Consider the following 13265-nt stretch of genomic DNA (forward strand, 5'->3'; position numbering starts at 1 on the left):
TTGTTTTGGTAAATTATTATTGATATTGTTATTTAAATTTTAATAAGATTATTAATATCAATAATAAATAATTTAATCATATTTAAACATAATTATTATTAAATATATTATAATTAAAATATATTAATAAAATTCTTAATAATTAATATTCTTATATGAATTTACTCAAATCATAATATATGATACTTGTAAAATATAAATTAACATAATTATTATTAAATATATTATAATTAAAATATATAATTTAATAAAATTCTTAATAATTAATATTCTTATATGAATTTACTCAAATCATAATATATGATACTGTAAATGAAAATTTGAAATAATTAATATTAAATATATTTTAATTAAAATATATGATTTAAAATAATTTAAAATAATTATAACTAATAAATTATATTTTATGATTTTGTATAATTTAAAATAATAATTATTACATATAATTTAATAATTAATATTAAATTTCATAAAATTCTTGATAATAAATTTTCTTATATGAATTTATACAATTTAAAATAATTAATATTAAATATAATTTAATAGTGATATATAATTTCATAAAATTCTTAATAATAAAATGTTTTTATATGAATTTACTAAAATCAATATATAACTTGAGAATTATATTTCGCATAAACATAATTAACTTATATTAAGAAAAGGTTAGATGAAAATGAAATTGTACATCATAATCCATATTTTATATAGTTTTACAACATCAAAAAGTTTGAACATTGATATTTAATGGTGAGAAAGAAATCTTGACCCATTCCAATCGGGCAACAGAAGGTAAACTATAGAAAACGATCATTTGAGCTGGATGATCGGGAATTTTACTCAAAGCATCATACCGCTGATCGTCGGTTAAACCTTCAATTGACCATAAGGCTGAATATAAATTTGAAGCTTTCTCTTCCATCTTTTGATGTTCTTCTGACTTCTGCTGAACAACCACCTCGGAGGCAATACTCCTACTGATTTGATCGCCAACGACCTGGATTTTTTCCCCTAACAAAGTGGCAGCCTCATCAAATGAAAAATACACATTATCACGAGCATCAGATTTCTTCTTTCTCTTGTTTGAAGATGAGGAACCCCCTTGGTCTCTATCTCCTCGCGGATCCGTACCAGAAACATCCATGTCGTCTAAAGAGACGTCAGCTTCGCAGTCATAGAATGTGTTTCTCTCTTCATTCATATCTGTAGTACGTTCATCCTCAGCATTTATTTCTTCAAGAACATCAGCAATTGTTTGAGCGTCTTTCCCGATACCGATCTCTTGCGATATGGCGAAGTGGTTGTAGTAAGGGAAAGAACGATGTCCGAACCGAGAGGCTTCTTTGTGACTCTAAAAAACGAGGAAATCATATTAGTTATAATTTTGTAAAAAACAAATAAATACTTGAAATACATTTTACCTTAACATAGGATTCTAAATCGCATCTTCAAGAACAACGAGTGCTTATGCTCGTCCCAACCAAAACCATTGTTGTTTTGACCATTAAGCATGTCGAGACGATGACCATTCCCTTTTAGGCACCTAATCCGAGATTCAATATTTGGTCTCGCCTTCAACATTGCTCTTGGTAAAGCCTTTTCTAGCATTTTCTCTAGCTCGTTCAAATAACCGCTTTGAACCCGTATCGACATTAAATGTTCCTACATTGTGCAAATCCACCATGCAAGAAACCAAGGTGCATCCTCTTCGAACCCATTTTCTTTTGCTTCCTCGAGAAGCTTGAGAAGAAGCACCCGTTGGTGGAACACCTGACATATTGTTCTTAAGAAAAAAAAACAAATTAACATTATTTACTATTTTGAATATCATGAATCAAAAGGTGAACAATTTATAATATTATATTGGTAGTTCAAAACTAAATTTAAATTTATAACACATGCTGAATGAAAAGATAATTAAATTATAATTCAACAAAGTTTAGTACAATACATAATTTTAATCAAAGACCACAAAAGTTTAATAAACTAGATACATAAAATAACATCAACAAATCAATTCAAACTGAATTTGTCCCTAAACCTAACTAATTTCTAGATGCTTGCCATTCATCGAACATTTGGTTGGCTAGGTCCATCCTCCAAGTAGCCCAAGCATCCGATAGATGAATATTTGTGATATGCGGTTCATCGGCATCCACCACATTAGTAGGTAATCCGTCTCCCACCTCCGCTTCAATGGGATCAATACTCATATGGGTTCGAATAAAATTATGGAGCAAACAACATGCAATAATAATAATTCTATTGTGCACCCTTACAGGATAAAACGATGGACTCCTAAGTATTCCCCATCTAAGTTTTAATAAGCCAAAGCATCTTTCAATGACATTACGTGCTGAGGCATGTTTCATATTAAAAAACTCTTGCGGAGAACTTGGTTGATAACCCTGACGCCACTCGTTCAGATGATATCGCTGTCCTCTAAATGGTGCAAGAAATCCCTCGCAATTTGTGTATCCAGCATCAACTAGATAATAACAACCTATAAAATAATTTTTTTAAAAAATGATTAATTCAGCAAACAAAGTTTGATCTTAATGAATAATTCAAATTCCTCTAACTATACATTGTACCATGAGGAACTTTTAGTCCATGTCTTCTACTAATGGCATCTCGAAGCACCCGTCCATCGGCAACTGAACCTTCCCAACCAGGAAGAACATAAACAAATTGCATCTCAGGTGTACAAACACCTAGCATATTTGTTGCTATGTCACCTTTTTGGGTTCGATATCTAGGTTTATCAACTGTTGGCACCCTAATCTTGATGTGGGTTCCATCAAGAGCACCTAAGCAATTCTATATCACATGATATAAAACCTTGAGTTAGAATACTAATTTAAATCTAAGTCAACTAAATGTTGTACAAGTTATATATAAAACTCAGTCTAATACCTTAAACCATTTCCACCTTGTGTCAGAAGAATCGGCGGTAATTGGCTTCGACTTTTTAAATAAGACATCTTGTAAGCGTATGATGGCATTTAAAACACTATGAAATGCTCTGCTTACAGTTTCCCCGGACCTTCTAAAGTGATGCTTGATAACTCGATTTTTCAGGTGATGGGAGATGATATGTAAAAACATTGCTACTTACTCATCAACAAGCATGTTTCTTGACGAATTCAATCCCCCTATCGATTCTAACATCTCACATAGTTTACAAAAGGCAGATCTATTCATCCTAACTTGTTCAATACAGGTCTCGTCACTAGCATATACAAGCCTTTTCACATAATCCCGTTTTGCATAAAAATCTAAGGTATAGGACATAATCCTTGGTCTATAAGTATGTAGGCTAAGGCTGGCACCCATTCTAAATAAGAACCAAATCGCAATTCTACAGATTTCCAACCATATTGTCACAGCAATATCAATTCTTTTACGCCTCACACTTTGTGCAATTAAAGGTAGACGAGCCATAACTGCAACATATTAAAATTGAAACTCAGTATCAATCCCCTGAAGTTGCAATTACACATTATCAAAAAAGTAGAATCTTTATCGATATATTTATAAATTATAAATTTTTTTCGGCTATAGCAATTTGCATAAATTTTTCATCTTCAGAATTAAAATTTGTAGGTATATGTATAACTGAACTAAAATAAGTTGTTGGTATTTGTTAGATTATAACTAAACTCATTATGATTTAATAAATTATAAAGCATGTTCAAATTTGTAGCTTTTGCTTTTGAGTTCAAAAATTATAATATAAATTTAAGAAGTAATACTATACTAGGCTTAATAATTATAGATAAAAATTTTTATCAAATTTAAGGAAAATTGCTCCTAAGGTAATTAAATTGTTAATATATTTACCTAATGTCTCTCAACATTTCTAAAAACTTAAAAGAGAAACTGTAAAATTAGACCTTCAAATTAGTTAACTAACTATTAAATAAACATTATAAATAACACTTTAAAATTTATTTTTAAACTTTAGAGATGCAAAATTATTAAAATAAATCTCAGATAAGATATCTTTTCAATTAATAAAATAGCTAATTCTTTCAATTTTTGTTGAGATATTGTTAATGTTCAAGAAGATTTTATCAATTTTAATTTTGAGAACATTTTCTCCGTTGATGCAACAAAAACATGAGTAATTAACATTATACGCATTTGAAAAGGAATAAACTCTTTATGAATAATTATGTCTATTTTAGTGTCATTTTATAATTTGATAATTTCTTTGAAAACCATATTATAATCAATTCAATTAAATAAGAAATTTGAATATTATTATCAAGTATAAAAATTTATGTTAGCATTTTAATCGGTTAAAGTAACAAGACAAATATTGATGTACCAAATGTTATTAGAAACTAACATATGAAGATTTAATCTTAACTTTGGACAAATTATAACCATCAAAATTGAAACTTGATTGTTTATACATAATTTACAGCATTTACAGCATTTCATTTCATTTTAAATTTGGACATTATATAACCATCGAAATCGAAATTGAAACTTGATTGTTTATACATAATTAACCCTTAATCGAATATCTACCTCTACATCAAGTAACCCATTTACAGCATTTCATTTCAAAATCTAAATAACAGAGCTATATCCTACCATACTTGCAATTAATTATCCCCAAAACAAGCAGGAACCAGAACATATCACAACTCTTTCAAACAACAGCAGAGTATCACAAAACTGTCTGAATTTAAATGGCAATTCACAAGTCTGGATCAGTCATTAAGCTAACTTAGAAAACAAAGCCGTAATTGCTCACTGCCTCAAGTCTGCAGTTAAGCTTATTAACTTTGATTGCAACCAAAATGAACCTAATGGTTCTGTACTACTACCTATGAAATAATAAACATAGTTTTAATAATTAATATAACATACTTGCATGCCTTAAAAGTATTTGGATTACATAACAAAGGAAAAGAAACAACATCTCTTCCATGTATCAGATGTAAAATATATATCAAACCCAACACCATTCCACCTAAGCTAAGCAAACTGGAACCAAATCTAGCCAAAACAGCAGAGCATTACTAACAACAAAATATAAACAGACCAAACAGACCAAGACACAAGAACAACTAAAATTACGCAAATAATATTTGTTTGGAATTTGAGCAGATTAAGATTGCCAAACAACAACTAAACAATCATAAAGCTCATTAGCATGCCAAAGAACAAAAACAAAAGATCGAAAGCAGTTAAGAAGGAATAGCAAGGGAGAGCAGATTCGTCCCCTCAAGTTTCTCCTCACAAATCGCAGAGGAGTTTTACTTGGGGAGGATATCTTCAATTGTTTGGGGATTAGAAGTAGTAATGGGGGGCGTAAATATAGTTTTGAGTTCCAAATAGACCAAGACGCAACAAAAACAAAGAATTTGAAAAAAAAGGAAAACTAACCTGTAACCAGGGAAATCGAGGAACTCAAAACGATGAACAACAACCTGTAATGAGAAAAGGGAAATCGGGTGAATGCAAATCGGTGAAGAGTGAAAAGAGTGAATGCAAACCTCTGGAAAACTTACCCGGAGACAGCAAATCGGGGAAGAGTGCGATGAAGAAGGTGTCTGAAACGAGAAAAGGGAAATCGATTTGGGTTAGTGAACAGTGAAAATAAAACAGCAAATCGGTTCCTCCTTCTTGATAAAATGAAGAAAATCAAAGAAACCCTAAACTTAAATCAATGACGGACTCACTGGGAAGGGCAAAAATATTACTGTGCAAGGAGGCGGAGAATCGAAGGTTGAGGACGAGGAAAAAACGGAATAGGAAAATGGGAAAACACCGATTAGGCAATCGGGGATGAGGGGTCAGATTACCTAATACGCATAATAAAGGCTTTAGGGGTAACCGATTACACACGGATTGGGGTAACAATGAACCAAACGCCTGCTTACTGTGGGCCCACGCATAGGGGGAATACGCATGCAATCCCCCCAACCAAACGCGTTGTAAAGGTATGGCAAAGAAATAAAAGAAACAAATATATTTATAATATATATTTGAACTAATATGCTGTGCTCTTTTTATAGTGAATTCTTTTAAGTGATTTAAATGATTTTGCTACAAGAAAAGGTTGTAGCAAATCAAGGATATTTGATACACAGTTGTTAAACTTTATAGGTATAGTTTAGAATGTGATAGGTTGTTGTTTATATATTTAACATTTTATATTATTTTATTATATGTATAATTCTCATGCATCATTCGGTGAATAATAACATGACACATATTTATTAAATGGTGAAGGTCTTATAAGCAAATATTAATAACTTTATTTCAATAAAATTAAATAATAATTAATTATAAATAAATATTAAAAATCGATATTAAAACCTAAATTCAAAGTCCTAAACCCTAACCCAAGACACTAAACACTAAATTCAAGAGGTATTAATATTTATTTATAATGGTTACAATTAATGTTTAATTATTTTTAAATAAAATTATTGATATTTATTTACAAGTCATCATATTTTTATTGTTGCATAAGATTTATGCACCGACGATACATTAAATATTTTTTATTATACCCTATACATACATGCCACTCTCATCCTGTTCTTGAGGTCTAAATAACTTCATAAGTTGTAACTGGATACAAACTTTTAAAAAATAATATTTAACGAGTAGGAAATTTGAATCTCAAGATTCTAACATCCAAGACCTTTTTCATGAGATGAGTTGCAACATAGTTGTTGAAGGCAGCCAAACAAAGAAAATGCAAATTGCCAAACAATTTCGAGTTGGGTCACACCATTGTCGGACTTAATTGACTCAAAACCGACATGGGGTTATGGGGGTAATGGGGTTATATAATGATACCAATGCAAGATTGCGAACAAACCAAACAAACAGAGAAGACGACCTAAAGTGGGAAGGACGAATATATCATATCGGTAATTACAACACATATTAATCTCCATAATTTATAATCGGTGGGGAAGGGGTGGGGGTTGTCTCCCATTAAGTGGCTTAGTCTAATCAAATCCCCATTTTCAACTCTCCTATCTTATCCAAATACCAAATTATTTTTGGATGCCTTGGTTTCAAGGAACATGACTCCCTTTCCCCTGGCATCCATTCCTAGCCCTACCATGGGGGACTGCTTTTTATTTTTCCTATACAACTTGTTGGGCTAACTAGTTTATGAGAGAAACAAAGCCCATACTTTATATCCATTTTAAGAAACAGGGTTTTTCCAAGACCTGCCAACCATCCTATCCTATGTATAAGATAATGAGTAAAATTCCAAAAAGTTACGAGTCAGTTTAATTGTTGTGTGTATCATTTTGAAACAAAGCATAGTTTCTAACCATTATGAAAATTATTAGTGTAAACTAACTTTAAAATATCTTACGCATGTTATACCCGACAGTGATGCAAATCAAGGTCAGGCTCAGCCGAAAGACCATTCAAAAGAATGACAACCTAAAAGGATCAGCTCAGATGCAATTTATAATATAATTTATAAATGGGGCCGATTTCCCCATTCCCATTCCCTCCACTGTTGTAAATCAAATGGATAACAAAAAGTGTTTCCTTGAACTCCAAAGGGGGGCAACCAGGATAAACACTTGTGCCTTTTACTGTTTTAAATCATACAGTCAACTTAATTACCTACTACGTATATAGATAGAAGATAAATTGTCAACCATGAATTAGGGAAAACATAGATGACGGGTAATTTAACTGTAAAGGTCATCTTCATCAGCTCCTCCAGCAGCAGCAGCAAAAGGATCAGAGGCTGCAGTCCTGGAACCAGTTTCAGCGAACCTAAATTCACTTCCAAATCCCCTCGACTGCTGCAATGTTTGAGCAAATGCTTGATATTTGCGGATGTCAGCATCGCTCACACTCCTACGAGCAAACTTCATTGATTCCTCAAAATGTGCAGGCTTGATTTCTGCCACTTCATCCTCAAAATCTTCCTCCATAGCTTCAGGGTTCTCACTTCTTCTCCTTTCTCTCTCAATATCCTGGAAACAGAAAAGTTATCTTATGCTAGAGTCTCAAACATTGTCAAAAACATATATAGCATATTCCACCATTACAGCATAGAAAATTGGCATTATCATACCTTTTCAATGTTTTCTCTTATGGCATATTTACATGCTCGTTGGCAAATTTCTGTGATATCAGCCCCACTAAACCCTTGAGTATATTTGGCAAGAGCTCTGAGGTCAACCTCTTTTGCAATTGGTGATTTCCTCAAGCAAGCCTTAAAAATCTGGTGGCGAGAATCCTCGTCAGGGAGAGGAATATAGATCAACTGATCAAGACGACCTGGACGCAGAAGTGCTGGATCTATAATATCAGGTCGGTTGGTGGCTCCAATGATGAAAACAGTTTTCTTGGCAGACATGCCATCCATTTCAGTAAGAAGTTGGTTCAAAACCCTATCAGCAGCCCCCCCTGCATCACCCACGCTGCTTCCTCTCTGCAATACATTAGCATAAAGCAGCATCAAACGATGGGCAAGGCAAAGAATGCCAACTGTTTACAAAGATAAGCATATTCTGATTGCTAGAATAATCCATGCACAGAAACCCATATGATGCCATGCTGCTGAAAGCCAGCCAATTCATAAAGATAATAGAACTGAATAGACTTGAATGTACCTGGGTAGCAATTGAATCAAGTTCATCAAAGAACAGTACACAAGGAGCAGACTGGCGAGCCTTGTCAAAAATTTCCCGCACATTGGCCTCACTCTCTCCGAACCACATTGTTAGTAATTCTGGACCCTTGACACTGATGAAGTTTGCCTGACACTCATTGGCAATAGCTTTGGCCAGAAGGGTTTTCCCACATCCTGGAGGGCCATAGAATAGTACTCCCTTTGAGGGTGACATCCCGAACTTCTCAAACTTTTCAGGATGCTCCACAGGATATTGAACAGTCTGCATACCAATGAATAAGTTAATTGCATTTTTTGAAAATTTTAAGATAAAAAGGTAAGTAAATCGATAAGTAATCAAAAGCAGTAAACAGTATTACCTCTTGAAGCTCCCTTTTAACATTCTCGAGGCCTCCAATATCTTCCCAACTGACATTAGGTACTTCAACAACCTGATCAAGTTCAAGAAATATGATTAGAAACAGAACTGACCCCAAAAAATCATAACTGGCGTAGAATTAGTATATTTCTGAGAAATATCCTGGTTATACTCACAGTTTCACGCAGGGCTGATGGATTGCTTGTTCCAAGAGCAGTCTGGAAGTGCTCATTTGAGACTGCCATAGAGTTGAGTATCTCAGCATCTATTGTCTCATCTTCCAAGTCAATCACATCCATCTTTTCCCTGATGCACTGTAATGCTGCCTCAGTACAGAGAGCTGCGAGATCAGCACCAACATAGCCATGTGTCTCCTTGGAAATTCTTTCTAAATCAACCTGATTTAAGTCAGGAAAATAAATTAGATTCACTAATTCTTTTTATGCAGGAAAAAAAGGCATAGCTTCTAATTTTGACATTACATCTTCAGCCAGCTTCATGTTCTTGGTGTGGATACGGAGCACCTCAAGACGGCCAACTTCATCAGGGACACCAATATCAATCTCCCTATCAAATCTTCCAAACCTTCTAAGAGCAGGATCAATGCTATTGGGACGATTTGTGGCCCCAATAACAATAACATGTGCACGGGATTTAAGACCATCCATCAATGTCAACAGCTGAGAGACAATTCTCCTCTCAACTTCACCATGTGTCTTCTCTCTCTTTGGAGCAATTGAATCAATTTCATCAATGAATATAATAGATGGTGCATTCTTCTCTGCTTCCTCAAAAGCTTTTCTAAGATTGCTTTCACTCTCCCCGGCCAATTTTGACATGATCTCAGGACCGTTGATGCAAAAAAAGAAAGCACCAGTTTCATTTGCAACTGCACGGGCAATCAAAGTCTTTCCAGATCCAGGAGGTCCATAAAGCAAGATTCCTTTAGGTGGCTTCACGCCAATTGATTTAAATAACTGTGGATGCCTCAATGGAAGCTCCACTAGTTCCCGAATCTGAGCCATCTGTTTTCTCACTCCGCCAACATCATCATAACCCACCTCATCTAATCTATTCTCATCCTCCCTCTTAACAGGCTCTCCTTCACAGAATATCTCAGTGTCTGGTGCGACCACACAATACTCTGGAGGGTCAGTCTCAATAACCTTGAATTCTACACTTCTCATTCCCCCTCTCACAAGGAAGAGATCACCCTTTCTCACTGGGCGGTATGCTTCCAGAAAGTAAGCTGTAAATTTAAAAATTATCAAAGTCAATATTTAAGGACAAACAGCCAACCACCCAAAGGAGCAAGTGGTTAAGAGCTCTATGTTGGCATTTAAGGTCCAAGGTTCAGGTCCTAGCAAAGACATCCTACTCCCCCAATTTGTAATGTACCAAAAAAAAGTATTTAAGGACAGCATTGTCAATAATTCAACATGAAATCAAGTCCCCAAATATATTAACAAATATTTAGTATGAGTACATGATAAGTGATAAAGGAGTGGTTACAATGCATGCATGTCCATATTAATTCAGCCACCTAGGATGCATGTATGAGGGTATCAGTCCACCCAAATGTACAGATAACGAGACAAACAAAAAAGATAGTCAGGCTATAAAGTATTTTTAACATCTGACATGCACAAGCAAAGAAAGAAAGAAAGACAAACCCTTGAAAGCTTAGGCCTACCAATAAATGCCTTTAAGAAGCAGGAAGTCAACTCCATAAGCTTAAAAATAATGTATTCAATCAATTAATAAGCTAATGATCGATTAAGAAAGACAAATTATTATCTTATGACTCATTAACAAACAAGGAACTTTACCTGCCTAGGTAACCAAAGCTACCAAAAATAAATTATAGAAGACCAAACCATATACAAATTGTGAATAGAAGACTAAGAATTTACTCACGTTTCAGGTAAGCATCAAAGAGATTTCCAGTAACCCCTTCAATTGTGTCATCCACAGGCAAGATGTGCACACGTTTTCCATACTTAACATCTGGACACTGATGCACAGAGACAACATCACCAAGCCTAACTCTCAAGTTTGACCTAACAACCTTATTCATCCTGATCTTAGGTTCATCACATGTGTCATCTGCCAGAGCAATGCAGATAGTATCTTTCCTCTTCTTTCCCTTTGGACAAGAAAAAAAGAAGAAGCAAAAAACAGTATTAACAGGATATATGCTTTAAAAGACATTGAAAGTTGAAATTGATAAGAAGAATTGGAATTCTATAACTATAGATGCCACTAGAATAAAAAGGCAAGCCTCAATCCCACAATGCACTCAAACTAAAATTGCATACTCCTCGGTAAATGAACAATCATTGCCAACCGACATAGGAAATTAGCCTCATTGCCAAAAAAGATTAACAGACAATGTTGACCCTCAACAACAAAATCATGTAAACAGCCTAAAATAACCTGCATTATACATCCAACCTAGCACAAGAAAACCCCAAATTGAAGATCAATAGGGAATAGCATAAAGACCCAGGAAACCCATCAAATAAAAACCTCATGTTAAAAGCAACCTAGTGAAAATTAAACCTCAAACATAAAAACAGCTAACATAAAATAATGCCCATTAAGAAAGAATCAGAAAAGTAAAAGAACCCAATAAGAAGAGGACTAATAAGAAGGCAAATCTAAAGTAGAAACCTTGATGAGAATAGTGTCACCGCGAAACAGCTGGAGCTTTTCCATGGTATCAGGATGAAGAGAAACAACAGAGTTATCATCGTTGATTGCCTCATCAACAACGAGTCGATTTGCTGCCTTCTTTCTTTCCAAGATCGCCGTACTAAAATCCTTCTTAGCCCCCTTCCTGAAACACAAACCCGCAATCAATACAGAGATATCAAAAACGAACCCATCGAAGAAAAAGGGAAAGCTAGATCTGGGTACTTACGAGTCAGAGGATTCAGCTTGGTTAGACATGGCTTATGGTTGATGAAATAGTCGCGAAACAAGAACAACTTCGTTTGGTTGTATAATGCTGGGTATCTGAAATTGTGATTAAAGAAAAAGGAAGGCCGTCGGGTTTTATATACATATATTTCTTGTTAAGAAAGAAAAGTTTGTTTTGGTCAATACTTATTTCCTTTTCCAATAACATCAAATAAATAATAATAATAATAATAATAATAATAATAATAATAATAATAATAATAATAATAATAATAATAATATAATGTGTTATTAATATTTTATTTCATTTATACTTTTATATTTATAAATAAACTGGGAAGAAGAATGGTAAATATTCTATTAATTAATAAAGTAAATATTTTTTCTATCTTTTATTTTTTTTTATAACATAATAATAATCTTATATTAAATATAATGTTCAGCTTCCTAAAAATATAATGATTAACGATTAACCCTTCCAATAAAATTTGGAAAGATTATTTCTTTGTCCCTAAAGTTAAATTTGACTTTTAACTTGAGTTTATTTTTAACTATTACTGCCTATAGCTAAAATTAAAAGAATGGAAGAAATTAAATATTTATGCATTTGTTTGATTGAAAATAATATCTAAAAATTATTTTTAAAAATAAATTTATTTTATAAAATTAATATTTTTAGTGTTTGAACGATTCTATATAAAATATTTTCATTATTTAATAAATTTACTTGAAATTGTTTTTAAAAATTGTTCTTAGTGAATCGAACACGACATTAATACATTTGTTACAAAATATTATAGTACAATTTCGTTTTGGCAATCAAAATTTATTTTATAATAAAATAATATTTTGTAATAATTAATATAATATATAAATTTAATAATAAAAATAGTTAATAAAAAATAATAGTGAGTATTTTTATTTAAAAACTTCACATAAACAAAATTAACAAAAAAATTAACTATATTAATAATTTGACCTGAATTTTGAAATCGAAAAGTAAATAGACTAAATTCTTGAACATAAAAGTATAAAATATTAATATAAATATTTTTCAGTGATATATGAAGAATATTATTTAAATTTTAAAATTATTTTAAAAAAATTATTATTCAAATAAAATTTTATTATATTATTAAATATAAATAATTAAATATGTATGATTATTAATATTGAAAATTATAATATTTCGTATTTTAATTTTTAAATTTTTTAAAATTTAAATTTAAATTTTATTAATAATAAAATAATATTAGACTTGATTCAAGTTATTTTTATATAAAAATAAAATTACTTATAAATGAATTCTTTTTCAAAAATTACTCATGCTTTTCAAAAATG

General features: G+C 32.3%; 2 protein-coding genes across 2 annotated transcripts; both read right to left on the reverse strand.

The window, feature by feature from the left end:
* Positions 1-2011: 2011 nt before the first annotated feature.
* LOC128040357 (protein ALP1-like) lies at positions 2012-3073 on the reverse strand. Its single transcript, XM_052629005.1, has 3 exons — positions 2917-3073; positions 2595-2820; positions 2012-2503 (listed from the first exon to the last, which is right to left on the reverse strand). Exons 2-3 carry the CDS (start codon positions 2719-2721, stop codon positions 2046-2048), a joined length of 585 nt encoding a protein of 194 aa, XP_052484965.1. The 5' UTR covers positions 2722-2820; positions 2917-3073; the 3' UTR covers positions 2012-2045.
* A 4378-nt stretch (positions 3074-7451) lies between these two features.
* Positions 7452-12090, reverse strand: LOC105768015 (cell division cycle protein 48 homolog). The gene is made up of 9 exons (XM_012587701.2): positions 11926-12090; positions 11676-11841; positions 10920-11148; positions 9485-10251; positions 9179-9400; positions 9004-9075; positions 8625-8906; positions 8084-8443; positions 7452-7982 (listed from the first exon to the last, which is right to left on the reverse strand). Exons 1-9 carry the CDS (start codon positions 11952-11954, stop codon positions 7692-7694), a joined length of 2418 nt encoding a protein of 805 aa, XP_012443155.1. The 5' UTR covers positions 11955-12090; the 3' UTR covers positions 7452-7691.
* Between the last annotated feature and the right edge of the window lie 1175 nt (positions 12091-13265).

Source organism: Gossypium raimondii, chromosome 4, assembly GCF_025698545.1.
Source record: "Gossypium raimondii isolate GPD5lz chromosome 4, ASM2569854v1, whole genome shotgun sequence".
In the NCBI taxonomy this organism is placed as follows: domain Eukaryota; kingdom Viridiplantae; phylum Streptophyta; class Magnoliopsida; order Malvales; family Malvaceae; genus Gossypium; species Gossypium raimondii.

Excerpts from the sequence above, each read along its gene's own strand:
- LOC105768015 (XM_012587701.2), bottom strand. The coding sequence starts at position 11,954 with ATGTCTAACCAAGCTGAATCCTCTGACTC. Across the intron at positions 9,401-9,484 it reads ACATGAAGCTGGCTGAAGAT|GTTGATTTAGAAAGAATTTC; the intron begins GTAATGTCAAAA and ends GACTTAAATCAG. Across the intron at positions 9,076-9,178 it reads CATCAGCCCTGCGTGAAACT|GTTGTTGAAGTACCTAATGT; the intron begins GTGAGTATAACC and ends GAACTTGATCAG.
- LOC128040357 (XM_052629005.1), bottom strand. The coding sequence starts at position 2,721 with ATGCTAGGTGTTTGTACACCTGAGATGCAATTTGTTTATGTTCTTCCT. Across the intron at positions 2,504-2,594 it reads TGGACTAAAAGTTCCTCATG|GTTGTTATTATCTAGTTGAT; the intron begins GTACAATGTATA and ends ATTATTTTATAG.